Source organism: Myripristis murdjan, chromosome 19, assembly GCF_902150065.1.
Source record: "Myripristis murdjan chromosome 19, fMyrMur1.1, whole genome shotgun sequence".
Lineage (NCBI taxonomy): Eukaryota > Metazoa > Chordata > Actinopteri > Holocentriformes > Holocentridae > Myripristis > Myripristis murdjan.
The window spans coordinates 27,724,999-27,744,535 of record NC_043998.1 but is presented as its reverse complement, the minus strand read 5'-3'; the positions used below and the strand labels follow the sequence as shown (position 1 = coordinate 27,744,535).

The 19,537-nt window shown below is 43.8% G+C and overlaps 2 protein-coding genes across 2 annotated transcripts in view; one reads left to right on the top strand and one right to left on the bottom strand.

The window, feature by feature from the left end:
• The window catches only part of LOC115377541 (uncharacterized), a 27,912-nt gene extending 8,405 nt beyond the window's left edge, over nucleotides 1-19,507 (top strand). Inside the window, exons 3-14 of the mRNA XM_030077353.1 lie at nucleotides 15,317-15,419; nucleotides 15,538-15,641; nucleotides 15,727-15,999; nucleotides 16,137-16,230; nucleotides 16,351-16,401; nucleotides 16,497-16,750; nucleotides 16,892-17,026; nucleotides 17,459-17,521; nucleotides 17,836-17,913; nucleotides 18,004-18,072; nucleotides 18,460-19,321; nucleotides 19,491-19,507. Of these exons, the coding sequence (XP_029933213.1) occupies nucleotides 15,317-15,419; nucleotides 15,538-15,641; nucleotides 15,727-15,999; nucleotides 16,137-16,230; nucleotides 16,351-16,401; nucleotides 16,497-16,750; nucleotides 16,892-17,026; nucleotides 17,459-17,521; nucleotides 17,836-17,913; nucleotides 18,004-18,072; nucleotides 18,460-19,321; nucleotides 19,491-19,507 (2,103 nt within the window). The remainder of the gene's footprint in view (nucleotides 1-15,316; nucleotides 15,420-15,537; nucleotides 15,642-15,726; nucleotides 16,000-16,136; nucleotides 16,231-16,350; nucleotides 16,402-16,496; nucleotides 16,751-16,891; nucleotides 17,027-17,458; nucleotides 17,522-17,835; nucleotides 17,914-18,003; nucleotides 18,073-18,459; nucleotides 19,322-19,490) is intronic.
• Nucleotides 1-19,537, bottom strand: part of lipf (lipase, gastric) — a 944,109-nt gene that overhangs the window by 459 nt on the left and 924,113 nt on the right. The window lies entirely within an intron of this gene.

Here is a 19,537-nt window from a genome sequence, read left to right as displayed (position 1 = left end):
CCACTATTCTTGGAGATTGTGGCCGCTTTTCTTCCTACAATCCTCTGAACATTGCTACTCATGCTCTTATGCAAATGAATATGGTGCAGAGTCATTCACCATTAAGAGGGTAAAACCACGGCTTGGCCATCATGACTGATTTTCAACATTAAACAAATTCTGTGCTAGATTGCAGTGGAGTCATGTGACCCGTCCCAGCTTGGATCATCAAAATTATTTCAAACATGTTTGATATTTATGATTCGGATCCAGAGTATTGACATACAGTAGTCAGCTGTATGTTGTTAGCAGTGACTCAAATCTGAATGGAGACAGGCAGTAATAATGAGACTTTGCGAGTACAGGAAAATACTGCACTTCCTTGTTGGTATTAGCTCTGTGTTGTAGTGGTGTGAACTGCTGTGTCCTATTAGATTTGTGGCGTTAAATGTTTGAGAAGTAGGTGTTTTATTATCTTGTGTCTTCACATGCTGCCTCCATGTCACATCAGATGTTGATTAAAAACGTCAAGTGTCTCTACGGTGTCTTGCTAGGAGTGTTATCATTCTCCACTGAAACACAGCTATCTGCAGTTTAAAGACCGTAAAAAGATTTTTCTATGAATAGATTGCATTTCATTTCATCTTTCATACCACAAACAAAGCACTTCCAGTCACAGGGTATCTACAAAATATTCACTGTTTTGATCACTCAACCTACTCAGCTGGATCTGAAAAAGAAATGTGTTCCCACATGTATACTAACAACCATCAATCAACTAAGCAAACTACAGTGAATCCACATGACGCCCTTAATTGAGTCTTCTGCCTGTCAGTCTCGATCAGCTACTAGAGAAGATGTCGCTCTCATGTCTGAGCATTCATGCAACTCATTCATACTATATACTGTCCATGCACATGCATGTGAATGTGCACACGCATACACATGTACACTCACATGCATAGGAATCCATGTCCATACATACATGACATGCACAAGCCTATACAAATACGCACCCATGCACACATGCGCATCAAAGGTCAGGGGGCAGAAAAACATGTACATTATAAGAAGTGTGTGTGTACAAACCTGATGTGACAATTTGATCACTTTGTGTGTCTGCACATGTTTTTTTACGGCTATGCACTTGTTCCTTTGCACCTGTTGTGCATATTTGTGTCAAAGTGTGGCAGCGTGAAACACAAAAAGAGATTAAGAGACACGGAGGAAGAGAAGGAGAGATAAAGAAAAAGGAGAAGAGGAAAACCAGGCAGTGAAATAGGTCTAGGAATAGAGTGGAGGTGGATAATAACCATGCTCTTATCACTGCCCTGCTGCGTCTTGAGCCCCGAGCATCAAACAGAGCGGCAGCGTGAGCCAGTGAGGCGCCCGGGCCTCCCTGTGATGGACAGAAATTCACAACCGCTGTCACTTGGATCCTGTTTCCACAGGTCACAGCACTCCGCAACCCTCACCACCAACACCCCTCGGATTGTCAACACAATGCTCCATGGGTTGGACCTGCAGACCTGTGTATGCACACACACATGCGTGCACAGTCACCTGCAGGCACTCACACATGCATGCTTCTTGCCCCTCTTGCTTTTGGAGACAAGGAGCAGAGCCAACGACAACATAACTCTCAACTATCAGCAGCTCCTGCTTGTTTCTATGGTTTTAGAAAGCCCGAAGCAAACCTTGAGTTGTTGCATAGCAAAAAGGAGAGGAGAGGAAATAGACAAACACCATCATGACAAGCATCCTGCAGTCAGTCCATTAAAATGCTATTCTGTATTTGGGGGCATGTGAAATTTGGCCAACCAAAGACTTGAGTTAACAGTTTTTCTTGTGGTGTTTTAGTTTTGTTCTTTTCATCATTTTGTGAGAGCAGGCAGTAATGTTTAAAAATGCTGGATATTTCATTTTTGAATGAAACTGAATATTTTCTGTTTCCTGCTATCAGAACAAACAATCCCTTCCCTCGCACCAGCCCAGATACAAGCTAGGCAAGTGGTGTTACAATTAGTAGTTCCTGTTTTTTGTCAAATTTAATGTGTCTGGTTCAAAGTGTGAAAACTCACAAGACTATCTCTATGCGCCATTTTAAAATCCCAGCGTAACAGCAACAGCAACTGTTTGTGGCATGGCCTAAATACAACTGTGCTGCAGGTCAGCGAGGGTATACCCTCTGGGGCAAATTCACAAAAGGTTTGCTGGGCCTCTGCGGCTGCTAAACTGGCACAAGGAAGACAAAAGAAACAGTACAATTTACAAAAAGGTGAGAGGCACCCCTAGCTGCACTGCCAAGCATACAGCATCATGGTGCACGTTGGCTATTTGCATGTATTTAAATTAAGTAATATGCATACAACTGGCCCCTATCCATGCATGTTAGCCAATACGTGCAAAAACAGCCCAGTTCACAAAGATCAGCACTAATAACCACATGCAATTAGAGTGAAATTAGTGTCTTCAGAAACTTGGTGGTAATTGAAGTGAATGTAAGGGGACTCCACTTATACATGCGCCCACACCCCCCATACAACTTTTCAGTGATCATGGCAGCAGTGACTGTAGCCAGGCGAAGGCACTGTCCTGCCAGGTGTGCTCGAAAGCGGATATTTCAAAGGAGAATATCACTGTTTGATTTAACTGAGACAGAAATTATTTGCAGATATACATAGGCAGGTCAAACAATTCTTGCTTGAGCCTGCTACCCAAAAGATGCCTTGCAGTACCTGGCATTGTCTGAGGCTTTCTAGTGGAGTTTAAAGAGCAGGACCACACCACGTCCGCACCTCCTCCAGCAGTCCCATAAATACCTACCTAATCCTCTGCTACTTTTTCGTTCTTGTGCTCTGCGTCCCTTCCTCCCGCCCGACTTCTCTCTTTTCTTCTCTTCTCTCTTTCTCTCTCCTTCTCAGGTGCTACGGCAGATTCCCAACCGAAGCTTCCCTGCAAGTTCAAGCCTCAAGCATCATAATCTCATCAATAAATCCTTTAAATACCTGTTGCTGATGGTGTGGTCCTGGCCAGTGAACCTGCCTACTGTGTTCTTGGTGCAAAGGAAACATTTATACTGCAATCAGGCACAACTCAAGGGAAAATTGCACTCAGCTGCAAAACTTTATGCGTGTGTAATATCATTAGCAATGTTTTCGGATATTAAGACGGGGCAGATCGCGATCGCAAATGATGCGCGGTTCATGGCGCTATCAGCTGCCACAGTCGCCCCTCTGTGTACTCTGCCTACAGGTACTGGTGCCACAAATGATGTAATGGTTACAACATGCACCATATGGTTGTAGCATTAATCCCTGTCAGACTATAAGTGCTGATCCAGAGGAGAGGGCATCTGCCAGTCAACCTGCATGCCAAAATCAGACTTTATTAGCGGTATAACTGTGATTAATTGAGATCCTAACTGTGAGCGCTGTCACTCAGAGTTAGTATCTCTCTGGGAAGCTTCATGCTGATGATTCACTGCAGATTTTTACAAAATATTTGCATTCATTTGATTTGTTATGGCCTGATAATATTAAAACTGGTTCAGTAAATGTGGAAGAATGAGATTAAACACATCAAACCTGAAACAGAAGCACAGGAAGATTTTGCTTTTAGTCAAAAATATTTCATTATTTTAGGACAGCTTATGTACTTTTCAATTCCATTTTTTTAGTGACAGTAGTTTAATTACAATATGTTTTTTTTTTTTTAATTATCCTTTATGATATTTATATGGCAACTGCAGTTGCTAGCTGTCTTGAAGAAAAGCTCTGCATTCAAAATCTGTTCACATAATAGTGACCGAAAGTATTTTCATTCGGAAGTGTGTGTTTCTTTTCTGACGGCAGCAACAACTGTGTGTTTTGACTAAATAGCAGAAGAATTTCAAAAAAAAGAAAAAAAAAAGAAAAAAAAGAAACATAGCTCTGGCACATTAGCACTTCAAGACTTTTAATAGTAATAATAAGCAAGCAAACTCCATTATGAGCAGTCATTGACGTTCTGAACTCCTTACACTAACCTACGGCCCACTCAGGGTGTTTCGCTGACAGTCAGACCTGTACATCTGAACTTTCCAGAAATTTTCAGAGGAAATTTATCATGTGGAACAGGAACTGGACAAGCTGGGAGCCGCTGGCCAGCTCCGGGGCCACAGGCCAAAAGGCAGAGCGGAGCAACGCTGCAATTACCAAACACAACCCTGTCGACAAGATTTATGACACGGTGCTTCTTGTTAAGGGTTAAGCTTTTAAGTGTTGGACACAGACATGTGTGCACTTTAAACACACACACACACACACACACACACACATTTAGATTTATGACTTATGAATTAAAGACACATTGTATGGACACACAAGTTTAAGAAAGCTTGTTTCTGCAAGTGTTCATGTGCACTCTGCCTCATATTCCTGAAAACACACACATGCACACCCACACAGTCTAAGGTGAAGGAATTCCATACACGTGCACACACCCACGTACACACACAGTCCACAGGTCATCAGTGGAGGCCTTATATCTCCATGGTGGTGAATCCATTGTGGTGAAGGTGTTCAAACAGTTCACACAGCACAGATTGCAGGGGTTAGTTGTGATTTTGCTGCATTTCTCGTCTTTCTTATATTGCTTTGCTTTGTGTTCATGCAATATGTTGGATGCAGTGCACAACAACCTCCATTACAGAAAACAGAACATAAAAAGAAATTAAAGCTGCAAGCAGCGTTGGACGGGCCCTCGCCCCCCCGTGCACGTCGGGGACGGCGCGCGTGTCGAAGCGCAGACAATTCGTCCGTGTGTTCCAGTTTTAAGGGTATTTTTCGGTGCTTTTATTGTGAAAGAGTTTTGGGCTTTTATTTTGAAAGGCCGCGGAAGTCCTAGTGTGTGACCGACAGGACTACTGGCAGCTGCTCCATGATCACACCAAAATGCAGGCACACACACTCACTCACTCACTCACTCACTCACTCACATTAACAAACACACACATACGCACGTGAACACACACACACACACACACACACACAACGCCAACAAAATCCCACTGGTAGTACATTCGCTGCTGGTGCCCCTCTGGCCACTAGCAGCGCCCCTCCAGCAGATGGCGCCCTTAGCATGTCCTAGTGTGTGACTGACTTGAGTACTGGCAGCTGTGGCATGATCACACCAAAATGCAGGCACACAGAGAAATCCTCATTCAATCCAGTGGAGAAATCCATAAAACCCGCCCCTGTTTGAGGTGTCACAGCTCGGTCACCGTTTGAGTTACAGACTTGATTCAAAGTTTAAATGAGTCACGAGACTGGGATCTATAAATCTCCCATTTACATGATTTTGCTATCTTTTACCGTTTTTGAGTTATGGCAGTTTTAGTTTGAGAGTGTTTTCTGCTCCCTCTGAGCTCTTACAATGGGTGTGTATTGCGCATTCCTGAGGCAGCTAGAGTGAGTCACATGTCCAGGCAGAGTGCAGAGCAGAGCACACCAGAGTCAAAAATGTTTGAAAACTCTTCACAGCTCCCACAAACTTGGTCCAATCCACATCAAAATTACATATTTTTGTAGGAATTTTTGTCCTCTTTCCATCTGCATAGTTTTCAAAGCCGTCAGACTTTTACTTTACACTGCAGGGGCCTAATTAGTGCCGGATGTCAGCCTCTTCACACCAAACTTTATAGGAAAAAATGAGATTTTGGTTCTGGCCCCTCCGACTTGGAGGTGTTATCACATCCAAACTAAACGAGTAATGACAAAATCCTTCAGAACTTTTGTTCAGCACTGTGTCCTCTGTCATCTGTTAAATTTTCAAGCCGCTGACATTTACGGCCTGGGAGGAGATAGATTTTGTTCAAAGCGGAATTTTGGGCGAGAATGTGACGTTCAAACGCAAATTGCGGACTTCCTGTTGGTTTTAGGTTGGGGGTGTCAGCGCGTGATTTGTAGGGCTTGATGAGACCTACATTTCGGCGTTGGTTTGGTGTTTCTATCACATTCCTGTGGGCTGCAGCGGCTGCCTTTGTGTGCCTAGGTGGCGCTACCGAGGCCATTTCTGCACTTAGGGGGTCCGTTTGTCCATTTTCTCAAATTTTTCACCAGACCTGGCCTGTGTGCCAAATTTGGTGAGTTTTTGAGCATGTTTAGGTGGTCAAATTAAGGCCTAATGACACGTAATAATAGGAAAAAATTAAAGCTGCAAGCAGCGTTGGTCGGCCCTCGCACCGGTGCCGGTCCGCCACGATGTTTGTGTCATCGAAGTGCAGACAATTTATCCATTTTTCCCATTTGTAAGGGTCTTTTTCGGTGCTTTCAGTTGGAAAGAGTTTTGGGCTTTTATTTTGAAAGGCCCAGGATGTCCTAGTGTGTGAGTGACATGAGTACTGGCAGCTGTGTCATGATCAGACCAAAATGCAGGCAGACAGAGAAATCCTCATTTAATCCAATAGAGAAATCGATCAAACCCACCCATGTTTGAGGTAACGCCACTCGGACATCGTTTGAGTTACAGACGTTTTTCAAGGTTTAAACGAGGCACAAGACTCAGCTCTATAAATCTTGTATTTACACTATTTTACTATCTTTTACCGTTTTTGAATTACGGCAGTTTAAGTTTGACTGTTTTCTCTGCTCCCACTGACGGTTTATAATGGGTGTGTATTGCGGAACTGTCCGTTGCCTAGAGTGAGTCACATGAGCGGGCAGAGTGCAGAGGAGAGGACGCCAGGGTCCAAAATGGTCGAAAAGTCTTCACAGCGGCCACAAACTTGTTCCAATTTAAAAATTAATTTCATATTTTTGTAGGAATTTTCGTCCTCTTTCGTGTGGCATAATTTTCAAAGCCGTGTGACGTTTACTTTAGACGCCAGGGGCCTCATTAGCGCCAAGTGTGCGCCTCTTCACGCCAAACTCCATGGAAAAAATGGCGTTTTTGTTGCAGCAACGCCGACTTTGAGGGCTTTTAATTTAAAAACTAAGGCCGGAATGACGAAATCCCGAACAACTTTTGTTCAGCACTGTATCCTCTGTCATGTATTAGCATTTTGAGCCGCCACGATTTACGGCCTCGGAGGAGATAATTTTTGAACGACACGAAATTTCGGGCGTGACTCTTACTTTGAAGAGCAAATTGCGGACTTCCTGTTGGTTTTAGGTCGGGGGGGCGAGTGCGTGAAATCTCGGCCTTGATGAGACCTACGTTTCGGCGCTGGTTTGGTCTTTCTATCACTTTCCTGTGGGCCGCAGCGCCCAATTTAGTGTGCCTAGGTGGCGCTAGCGAGCCCATTTTTGCACTTTGGGGGTGCGTTTTTCCATTTTATCGAATTTTTCACCAGACCGGACGTGCGTGCCGAATTTGGTGAGTTTTTGAACATGTTTAGGGGGTCAAATTAAGCGTCAAAGACACGTAATTCCAGCAAAAACAAAACCAACATTAAAGCTGCAAGCAGCGTTGGTCGGCCCTCGCACCGGTGCCGGTCCGCCACGATGTTGGTGTCATTGAAGTGCAGACAATTTATCCATTTTTCCCATTTGTAAGGGTATCTTTCTGTGCTTTCAGGTGGAAAGAGTTTTGGGCTTTTATTTTGAAAGGCCCAGGATGTCCTAGTGTGTGAGTGTCATGAGTACTGCGCTAATACATGAGTACTGGCATCTGTGTCATGATCAGCCCAAAATGCAGGCAGACAGAGAAATCCACATTCAATCCAATGGAGAAATCGATAAAAACCCACACCTGTTTGAGGTAACGCTGCTCGGACATTGTTTCAGTTACAGACGCAATTCGAAGTTTAAACGAGTCACAAGACTTGGCTCTATAATTCTTGTATTAACACCATTTTGCTATCTTTTACCATTTTTGAATTATGGCAGTTTAAGTTTGACTGTTTTCTCTGCTCCCGCTGACGGTTTATAATGGGTGTGTATTGCGGAACTGTCCGTTGCCTAGAGTGAGTCACATGACCGGGCAGAGTGCAGAGGAGAGGACACCAGGGTCCAAAATGTTGGAAAAGTCTTCACAGCGGCCACAAACTTGTTCCAATTTAAAAATTAATTTCATATTTTTGTAGGAATTTTCGTCCTCTTTCGTGTGGCATAATTTTCGAAGCCGTGCGATGTTTACTTTAGACTCCAGGAGCCTAATTAGCGCCAAGTGTGCGCCTCTTCATGCCAAACTCCATGGAAAAAATGACGCCCTCGAAGTCGGCAACGCCGACTTCGAGGGCTTATAAATCCCAAACGGTTCGAATTAATAATAAACCTTTAACAACTTTTGTTCAGCACGGTATCCTCTATCATGTATTAGCGTTTCAAGCCGCCATGATTTACCGCCTCGGAGGAGATAATTTTTGAACAATGCGAAATTTCGGGCGTGACTCTTACTTTGAAGGGCAAATTGTGGACTTCCTGTTGGTTTTAGGTCGGGGGAGCGAGCGCGTGAAATCTCGGCCTTGATGAGACCTACGTTTTGGCGCTGGTTTGGTCTTTCTATCACATTCCTGTGGGCCGCAGTGGCCGATTTAGTGTGCCTAGGTGGCGCTAGAGAGCCCATTTTTACACTTTGGGAGTGCGTTTTTCCATTTTAACGAATTTTTCACCAGACCTGATGTGTGTGCCGAATTTGGTGAGTTTTTGAACATGTTTAGGGGGTCAAATTAAGCATCAAAGAGACGTAATTCCAGCAAAAACAAAACCAACATTAAAGCTGCAAGCAGCGTTGGTCGGCCCTCGCACCGGTGCCGGTCCGCCACGATCCGTGATGATGTTTGTGTCATTGAAGTGCAGACAATTTATCCATTTTTCCCATTTGTAAGGGTATTTTTCGGTGCTTTCAGTTGGAAAGAGTTTTGGGCTTTTATTTTGAAAGGCCCAGGATGTCCTAGTGTGTGAGTGACATGAGTACTGCGCCAATACATGAGTCCTGGCAGCTGTGTCATGATCAGACCAAAATGCAGGCAGACAGAGAAATCCACATTCAATCCAATGGAAAAATCGATAAAAACCCACACCCGTTTGAGGTAACGCCGCTCGGACATCGCTTCAGTTACAGACGGAATTCGAAGTTTAAACGAGTCACAAGACTCGGCTCTATAATTCTTGTATTAACACCATTTTGCTATCTTTTACTGTTTTTGAATTATGGCAGTTTAAGTTTGACTGTTTTCTCTGCTCCCGCTGACGGTTTATAATGGGTGTGTATTGCGGAACTGTCCGTTGCCTAGAGTGAGTCACATGACCGGGCAGAGTGCAGAGGAGAGGACACCAGGGTCCAAAATGTTGGAAAAGTCTTCACAGCGGCCACAAACTTGTTCCAATTTAAAAATTAATTTCATATTTTTGTAGGAATTTTCGTCCTCTTTCGTGTGGCATAATTTTCGAAGCCGTGCGACGTTTACTTTAGACGCCAGGGGCCTAATTGGCGCCAAGTGTGCGCCTCTTCACGCCAAACTCCATGGAAAAAACGAAGCCCTCGATGTCGGCGTTGCCGACTTCGAGGGCTTATAGATCCCAAACGCTTCAAATTAATAATAATTCCTTCAGAACTTTTGTTAAGCACGGTATCCTCTGTCATGTATTAGCGTTTCAAGCCGCCATGATTTACCGCCTCGGAGGAGATAATTTTTGAACAACGCGAAACTTCGGGCGTGACTGTTACTTTGAAGGGCAAATTGCGGACTTCCTGTTGGTTTTAGGTCGGGGGGGCGAGCACGTGAAATCTCGGCCTTGATGAGACCTACGTTTCGGCGCTGGTTTGGTCTTTCTATCACATTCCTGTGGGCAGCAGCGGCCAATTTAGTGTGCCTAGGTGGCGCTAACGAGCCCATTTTTGCACTTTGGGGGTGCGTTTTTCCATTTTATCGAATTTTTCACCAGACCGGACGTGCGTGCCGAATTTGGTGAGTTTTTGAACATGTTTAGGGGGTCAAATTAAGCGTCAAAGAGACGTAATTCAAGCAAAAACAAAACCAACATTAAAGCTGCAAGCAGCGTTGGTCGGCCCTCGCACCGGTGCCGGTCCGCCACGATGTTTGTGTCATCGAAGTGCAGACAATTTATCCATTTTTCCCATTTGTAAGGGTATTTTTCGGTGCTTTCAGTTGGAAAGAGTTTTGGGCTTTTATTTTGAAAGGCCCAGGACGTCCTAGTGTGTGAGTGACATGAGTACTGCGCTAATACATGAGCAGCTGTGTCATAATCAGACCAAAATGCAGGCAGACAGAGAAATCCACATTCAATCCAATGGAGAAATCCATAAAAACCCACACCCGTTTGAAGTAACGCCGCTCGGACATAGTTTGAGTTACAGACTTTTTTCAGGGTTTAAACGAGTCACAAGACTTGGATCTATAAATCTTGTATTTACATGATTTTGCTATCTTTTACCATTTTTGAGCTATGACAATTTAAGTTTGAGTGTGCTTTCTGCTCCCTCTGAGAGCTTATAATGGGTATGTATAGGGGAATGTGCAAGCAGCTAGAGTGAGTCACATGACCAGGCAGAGTGCAGAACAGAACACACCAGTGTCAAAAAGGGTAAAAAAGTCTGCACAGCAGCCACAAACTTGTTCAAATCTACACCAAAATATCATATTTTTGTAGGAATTTTTGTCCTCTTTCCATCTGCGTAGGTTTGAAAGCTGTCAGTATTTTACTTTAGACAGCAGGGGCCTAATTAGTGCCAAGTGTCTGCCTCTTCACACCAGAGTCCATGGTAAAAAAAGAGGTAGAGGAAGTATCCACAGACAGGCATAATGTAATATATAATAATAATAATAATAATAATAATAATAATAATAGAGTATAATAACTATAATATAATATCATATAATATATATTATTAACAATATTATTATCAATTATTATTAACAAAATAATAGTTACTAAATAATAATTATTATTACTTTTTTTTTTTTTAAATTACAATTACATTATGTAGTAGGTATTTACATGACCAGTGCTATGGTAATCCATCTTGTTTTGATTTGAAAAAGAGATCGGGAGGGGCGCAGGGGGGGCTGCGTATAAAAGCCCCCTGCGTCTGTGTCCCTCCCCCCCACTTCTTCTCACAGACTAAGAGGTAAGACCTGTTTTCATCTCTGTTAGCTTAACGTTAGCCTATTGTTTGAACTCTGTGCTGATATGAGGCTATGGTTGATGATACCACAGGTAATTTAAATGTTATATTTCAGAGAGTGATTATGTACTTTGCATTGTGCTGTTTGCTTGTGCTTTTGGTGAGTTTTGATGGAGGGGCCGTCGAGCTTTACATGCAAAGCTAACCTGTATTTGATAATCTCAACTCTTGAGGTACAAGTGATTGACTTGAAACATTTATTAGGACATAGAAAAGGCATTACCATCGACGTGAGATGAATTTTAAAGTTTATTGATGGTATTTGGTCGATTGGATTAGCGCGCTAAGCTAGCGCTAGCTAGCGCTAGCTTAGCGCGCTAACCTAGGCCTGAGGCCTACTGGCGTTTATCTTTACATGTAAAGCTAACTTTTATTTGATAATCTTAACTTCTGAGATACAAGTGGTTGACTTCAAACATTTATTAAGAAATAGAAAAGGCATTACCATCGACGTGAGATGAATTTTAAAGTGTTTTGATGGCATTTGGTCGATTGGATTAGCGCGCTAAGCTAGCGCTAGCTAGCGCTAGCTTAGCGTGCTAACCTAGGCCTGAGGCCTACTGGCGTTTAGCTTTACATGTAAAGCTAACTTTTATTTGATAATCTTAACTTCTGAGATACAAGTGGTTGGCTTGAAACATTTATTAAGTTGTAGAAAAGGCATTACCATCGACGTGTGATGAATTTTAAAGTGTTTTGATGGTGTTTGGTCGAGTAGATTAGGTTTTATTTGAATGGAACGCTAGCCTTGCTAGCCCGCTAGCTTAGCTGGGAGACATTGTGTCGGCCATTTTGTGTGCATATAAAGAAAAGCTGTGTCATAGGCCTAGTTGTGCTAGTGTGTGGTTCCATAAGATTTTGAGAGGCAAACTTTTTCTTGCTGTGACAAAGGAAAATTATTTCACTTGTTTGATTTTTTTAAAGGAAAATTATTGGACTTGATAATGAGTTGTTGCAGGTGTGTGTGCTTTTTAGTAGTTTTAAATCAGGTTTTATTTGCATGGAACTGAGTTTGTGATATGTACTTGAGCTGAGTGTGTGTGGCTTTGTGACAGAGCTATATCTGCTCTTTGAATGTACACCAGTCATAGCTCTGCTAGTGTGTGTGTGTATGTGTGTGTGTCTGTGTGTGTGTTTGTAGTTACAAGGTTTTATTTGCATAGAAGTGATTTTGTGAGATGTTGTTGAGCTGAGTGTGTGTGTGGCTTTTGTGTGCATTCAAAGAGCAGATGTAGGCAAAGCTGTGCTAGTGTTTGGTTTGAGATGAAAACTTTCTCTTGCTGTGTGAAGAGAGAAATTTATTGGACTTGATGATGAAAACTGCTATGTGAGTGTTTTTTGTAGTTTGCTATCATGTTTTATTTGCATGAAACTAAGCTTGTGATGTATGTTGCTGAGTGTGTGTGGCTTTTGTGTGCATTCAAAGAGCAGGTGTTGCTGTGTCATAGGCAAAGCTAGTGTTTGGTTTGAGAGGAAAACTTTCTCTTGCTGTGTGAAGAGGGAAAATTATTGGACTTGATGATGAGTTGTTGCAGGTGTGTGTGCTTTTTTGTAGTTTGATATCAGGTTTTATTTGCATGGAACTGAGTTTGTGATATATGTTGTTGAGCTGAGTGTGTGTGGCTTTGTGACAGAGCTATATCTGCTCTTTGAATGTACACCAGTCATAGCTCTGCTAGTGTGTGTGTGTGTGTGTGTGTGTGTGTGTGTGTGTGTGGTTCAACCAGATTTTGAGATGAAAACTTTCTCTTGCTGTGACAAATGAAAATTATTTGACTTGGTGTGTGTGTGTGTGTGTTCTTTTTTTGTAGTTTGATATAAGGTTTTATTTGCATGGAACTGAGTTTGTGATATATGTTGTTGAGCTGAGTGTGTGTGGCCTGTGTGTGTGTGTGTGTGTGTGTGTATTCAAAGAGCAGGTGTAGCTGAGAGACATTGTGTCAGCCATTTTGTGTGCATATAAAGAAAAGCTGTGTCATAGGCCTAGCTATGTGTAGCTTTGCTGAGAGACATCGTGTCAGCCATTTTGTGCCCATATAAAGAAAAGCTGTGTCATAGGCCTAGCTCTGTGTAGCTTAGGTGGGAGACATTGTGTCGGCCATTTTGTGCCCATATAAAGAAAAGCTGTGTCATAGGCCTAGCTCTGTGTAGCTTAGCTGGGAGACATCGTGTCGGCCATTTTGTGCCCATATAAAGAAAAGCTGTGTCATAGGCCTAGCTCTGTGTAGCTTTGCTGAGAGACATTGTGTCGGCCATTTTGTGTTCATATAAAGAAAAGCTGTGTCATAGGCCTAGCTCTGTGTAGCTTTGCTGAGAGACATTGTGTCGGCCATTTTGTGCCCATATAAAGAAAAGCTGTGTCATAGGCCTAGTGGTGCTAGTGTGTGGTTCCATAAGATTTTGAGAGGCAAACTTTTTCTTGCTGTGACAAAGGAAAACTATTTCACTCGTGTGTGTGTGTGTGTGTGTGTGTGTGTGTGTGTGTGTGTGTGCGTGTGTGTGGTTACAAGGTTTTATTTGCATAGAACTTATTTTGTGATATATGTTGTTGAGCTGAGTGTGTGTGTGGCTTGTGTGCATTCAAAGAGCAGATATAGGCAAAGCTGTGCCAGTGTTTGGTTTGAGAGGAAAACTTGTTGTGTGGAAAAGGAAAATTATTGGACTCGATGATGATTTTTTGCATGTGTGTGTGCTTTTTTGTAGTTTTATAAAAGGTTTTATTTGCATAGAGCTGAGTTTGTAATATGTACTTGAGCTGAGTGTGTGTGGCTTTGTGACAGAGCTATATCTACTCTTTGCATGTACACCAGTCATAGCTTTGCTAGTGTGTGTGTGTGTGTGTGTGTGTTTCTTTTTTTGTAGTTTGATATAAGGTTTTATTTGCATGGAACTGAGTTTGTGATATATGTTGTTGAGCTGAGTGTGTGTGGCTTGTGTGCATTCAAAGAGCAGGTGTAGAGTGTCATAGCTGGGCTGGTGTGTGGTGTAATAACATTTTGAGAGGAAGACTTTTTTGCTGTGTGAAAAAGGAAAGTTATTTGTTTTGATGATGAATAGTTGCATGTGTTTTTTTTGTGTAGGTTTATATCAGGTTTTATTTGCATGGAAGTGTTTTGATATATGCAGTTCAGTTGAGTGTGTGTGGCTTTTGTGTGCATTCAAAGAGCAAATAGTTGTGTCATAGGCAAAGCTGTGTTAGTGGTTGGTCCAATATGATTGTAAGAGAAGGTCTTCCTTGTGAGACAAGGAAATTATTTGATTCAATATTGATAATTGTAAATTTTTTTTTTTCTTTTCATGCGGGCGTGTGTGTCTTTTGCTGTATGCAGGAACTGTAGTTTGTGATGTATTTAGTTGGGTGTGTCTGTGTCCACCGGTATGGCTAAGCTGTGAGATGTTGTGTCAGCCACTTTCTGTGTAATGAGGAAGCAAATGTAATTAGGATGCCAGTTTGCTGGTTTATTATGATTTTGAGTGGAAAAGGTTTTCTTAAGATGTGTCTCTGTTTTGAGCAGCACAGTCGTGTTGTTGGCCATTTTTTTTCGATTACTTGAACACAATGTGGATGCTGGTTTGTGTCTTAAGCATTTTATAGAGAGAAAGACCTTATTTAAAATTAAAACCTAAAAATTTCCTACAGCTAAGTGTATTCAGGATGCTTTCAGTAACGTTCTGTTCAATTAAATGTGTTGTTTTTTTCTACTAGACAAGTAATGTTTAAATCAAACATGTTTTGTTTAATTTACAGATATTGATATCGATTGGCTGTGAGATCTGGTGTTGTCTTTGCTTTGGCTGCTATTGAGAGCGACTGACCTGCGTTTGACCTGCGATTGACCGGCGAGCTACCTGCACCTACATCTGTGATCGTCTGATCCAGAACCACTTAACACAGATACATTTATTCCATTTAAAAACACACACATAACTAATTGTTAATCAACACACATATTTGCACTCCTTCAACACACAGACACATACAGACACACACAGACACACACACACACACACACACACACACACACCCACACACACGCACTGCCAAGGTAAGTTGAAACATTTGTGTATTTGAAGGCTGACCTTGTCTGGGAAAGCATTGTCTGTGAGTATGATTGGCACAGATTCACTTGAATTTTTAAAGTTTCTTTGAACTTTGGAGGAAATTTTATTATTTTTTTTTGTTTGTTTGTTTGTTTTTCATTCCTAGATGCCCCGTGCCAAGTCCCACCGGCGGGCCCAGGCCCTGAAGCAGAGGATGGCGCAGCCGCTGCCATGGACCCCCCAGCCGCCTGTCCCTGAGTTCGTTGCTCGTAAGTATCAAACAGTTTGTTTATTTTTTTTTTAATATTTAACTGATGCATTTTGAATGTTGTGTGAAGAAGTACGAATTTTGTGTCATCATACTTAACTTTGTTGTCAACTACACAGGGCGCGGTACAGGGTACCGCCATCGCGTGCGGAGATGGCCGACTTCGAAGCTGACCCAGCGGAGCTTCAAGTTGGTCACTCCTGCCCAGAAGCCGGACCAGAAGGTATTAGTTTTTCTTTTTCAGAAACACAGTGCTTGTCGTAAGAAGTCGGTGTCTATGTTCTAAAGCCGTGTCTCTGTCGTTGCAGATGGTGTTCGTCGTGGGAGACTCCCACCTGCGGGCCCTGGTGGATGGGATCGTCGCGATGCCGGAGGTACCTCTGTGTTTTTCTTTTCTCTCTGTTCCAGGTGCGCATGCAGCAGAGCTGAGGACGGAGGTGTCCCACGCCGCTCTCCCCTGGACCCCGGACGTGGTGTGTGTGCTCGCCCCGAGCAACAACCTGACAGCCAGCAGGAACATCGGAGAGGCGTCGCTGGACTTCGGTGCTCTCCTGGCTACAGTTTGCAACCGCTGGGCGAAGGTGTGTTTAATTTGCAGTTGGCAGTATTTGTTTTGTCCTGTGCTGTCACAGTAAGCGTGTGTTTTCACATGTGCTTTTTTAGAAACCTAAATGTGATTCTAAACGTGATTTTTTTGTGTGTGTGTGTGTGTGTGTAGGTGTTCGTGCTGGACTTCCCTCCACGCTTGAACATCGAGCCTGGCCTGCAGGAGCTGTTCCGCCAGGAGTTCCGCCGTGTCGCAGCACGCATGGGTACGTCTTAGTTTTGGTCATCAGTTTGATTATAACTGACGTATCGTGAACCTAACCTCATATGTTTTACATGTGTGTATTTATTACCAGAATGTATGATGTGTCTCACTTTTGCGGCAGGTCTCCCATACGTGTCTGTGGCAGAGCACCTCCCTCTGGACCGTTTGGAGCTGTGGAGCCGTGACGGTGTAAGTACAGCATACTTTGTTGTTGTGACATCACACATGGAGGAGTTGAAGGTTTCCATTTTCGATACACAAGTTGAGCGCAATGTGTTCTGCGTTTCACTGTTTTCCAGGTGCACCTCAGCGACAGCGACGGAACGCCGATCCTCGTCCAGGCCCTGTGGGACGCCGCGGTCCGCCAGCTGGCTCCTCCTCCTCCTCCTCCTCCTCCCTCGGTGCCCCCCCGGACATCGCCTCGTGCCAGGGTCTCCCCCGTGCTGGTTGTGACAGGACACAGCCCCGCGCCCCGCCACCGCGACCCACTGGAGTGGACCGTCGTCGGACAGGAGGGCAAGGTAATGTGTTTGAGTCATTTTCTGGCTGTACATTTGTGCATCATTTCTGGTTTTACGCCTTTATTTTGTGTGTATGTGTTTTTTTTTTTTTTTTTTTTTTTTTTTTTTTAATGGTGACAATTTTTTTTTGTGGTTTTTAAGATTCGAGCATCTCCGGTGCAAGAGTCTGTCCTCCCGTCCAACCCCGTCTGGTTCAGCGGCGACATCCTGGATGCCATGGAGAGGGTTTCGCCATCCTCGGACAGCGACGTCACTGCCCTTCTGCCAGCTGGCCAGGTAAACTGCCTGAGAATTATATTTATATATTAAGAAGTAATCCATATTAGTTCTGACTTTAAGGTGTTTCTGTTAAGTTATAAAATGTTAAATGGGTTTGCCTCTGATGTTTCCCCTTGTCTCTGTGTGAGTGTGTGTGTGACTGGTTGTGAGTTTTTCCGAGTGCGTGCTGTGTCTTTTTGAGCCAGGTCATCATGGTGCTGGTGGTTGTGTGGCTCAGGTCCCAGGCTGCTCCAGTGCATGTGGCTCCCCTCGGCATCCACATTCCTCATCCACCAACTGTTTTTACATTTTTTTCCTTTATATTATACATACAGATCTTTTATTGTGTTTTTTTTTTTCTGTGCTTGCAAAGTCTATTGTACGTGTGTATGTCCTGGACAAAATTGAATTTAAGACTGCATTTAACAAGGTTTGTTTTCCTTCTTTTAGACTTCCCGTGTGAGGCGTTCGCCGAAAGGTGTTGCCACAAGGCGTAGAGGAGGAAAGCGGCAGGTTGGTATCATATTTAGTATGTGAGCTATGTGGATTGTTTTTGTCGTATTTTGATAACACGTGCAGAACCCGAATGAATGAGTGCATTATTGAAATGAGTCTTTTGTCTTCCCCTATCTTTTTTAGGTGCTGGCAACACCTTCACCTGCCCGTGAGACCGTGCCTGCCTCCGGGCCCAGACCAGCGGTGCAGCAGGTTTGTCTTTGTTTAAATATAATATGCAAGTTATCGTTTTGAGAGGTTGCAGGGAAATGGTTCTCCTGTGATTTAGTGAAACCTTGTTTGATTTTTTTTTTTTTTTTGTCTTGTGTCAGGTGGAGTCGTCCAGCGTGGTGCCAGGGGTGGTCGTCGTCCGGGAGGAGGTCGCCGCAGCATGCCCAGCTGTCCCGGAGGTGCAGCAAAGTACTTTTTATAACGTGCAGAACCCGAGTGAATGAGTGCATTATGTAAATGAGGCTTTTTTTCTTCCCCATCTTTTTTAGGTGCCGGCGAGACCTTCACCAGCCCGTGGGACCGTGTCCGCCTCCGGGCCCAGACCAGCGGTGCAGCAGGTTTGTCTTTGTTTTAATATAATATGTGAGTTAGCATTGAGAGGTAGCAGGAAAATGGTTCTCCTGTTTTCATATTTGTCTGTTGTGTACATTCTGTTTTATCTAGTTATTCTCAATTGCACTCAGTATTATTTACACTGTTTATTCAGTTGTTTACACTGTTTAGTCTGTTGTTTACATTCTGTTTCATCTAGTTACACTCAATTGCACTCATTATTATTTAGCTCTTGTTTTTTAGCAGTAGTTATATAGACCATATCGCACTAGTTATATAGACTATATTTAATTTTTAAATGGTCCCATAATTCCATCTCTGCTGTAATCCGGAAGCCAAGCAACGACATTTCGTTGCCAAAATCTCACTGCTGTGTTTTTTTTTTTTATCAGGTGGAGGCGACAGCCCAGGAGTCGGCCAGCGAGGTGCCGGGAGTGGTCGCCGTTCAGGAGGAGGTCGCCGCAGCGGGCCCTGCTGTCCCAGAGGAGCGACAGATCTTCAAAGCTAAGGCTGTTTTTGTTCCTTCTATTTGTGTTAGAGATGTTCAGTCAGAGTCTAGCGCTAATGCTGTGGCAACAGGGTCTAACATAGATAGCAGCAGGATTAGGCTAGCTAAAGTTGTGCGCGGGTCGTTTCATCAGGGAAATGCCCGATTTGTGTATGGTGGAGTGCAGTGTATGGCTATAGCTTTGGTCAGCTTAGCCAAACACACGGTGAGGAGCGCGTTCTCGTGGGACAGGCTGGATCTGGATCGCGCGTTGGTTGAAGGTGATGAGTTGTACACGAGTTTGCGTGACCTCAACATCTTCAGCCATGTGTCTAATCTGCTGTCTGTGCCAGATTTGCCACAGCAGTTGGAATTAGACGGACAGCTGTTTAGGTTTAGTTTTGGCGACACGGTGTTAGGCGAAGTAGGCGTGACCGAAGGTGAATACATCGATTTCGGTGTATTCATCAGCTTGCGTAATGGACTGGAGAGAATCTTCAGTCAATACACCACATGTCTTTTGACAATGTGCGGAAACACCACTGCCATCGTGCGTGAGGGTGGACGGTTCGCTGTGGTCGACAGTCACTCACGCAGTAACACTGGCTTGTTGCACCACAATGGTACAAGCGTGGTTCTGCATTTCGCCTGTCTTGACGACCTGCACCACTACATCTGTCGTTTGGCCGACAGTCTCCGTTCGAGGGAGAAGCTCTTTGAGCTGTGTGGTGTCACGGTCAGCACGGATGCAAGTCCAGCGCGGTCTGGTGTGTCTGTGGAGAGTCTCATCACTGGGATGAGCGCTGCTCCAGCACCAGAGTCTAGTGTGCTCACTGAGGCTGGGAGAAAAAGTGCGGTGTCTGCAGGCGTTTGTGTGCCTGAGTGTGGTGTCAGCATTGCCGCAAGTCCGGCACTGTCTGGCATTTCTGTTTTTAGTTTCTCCAGCGAGGTGAGCAGCGGTTCAGCGGCAGAACCAACGGTGA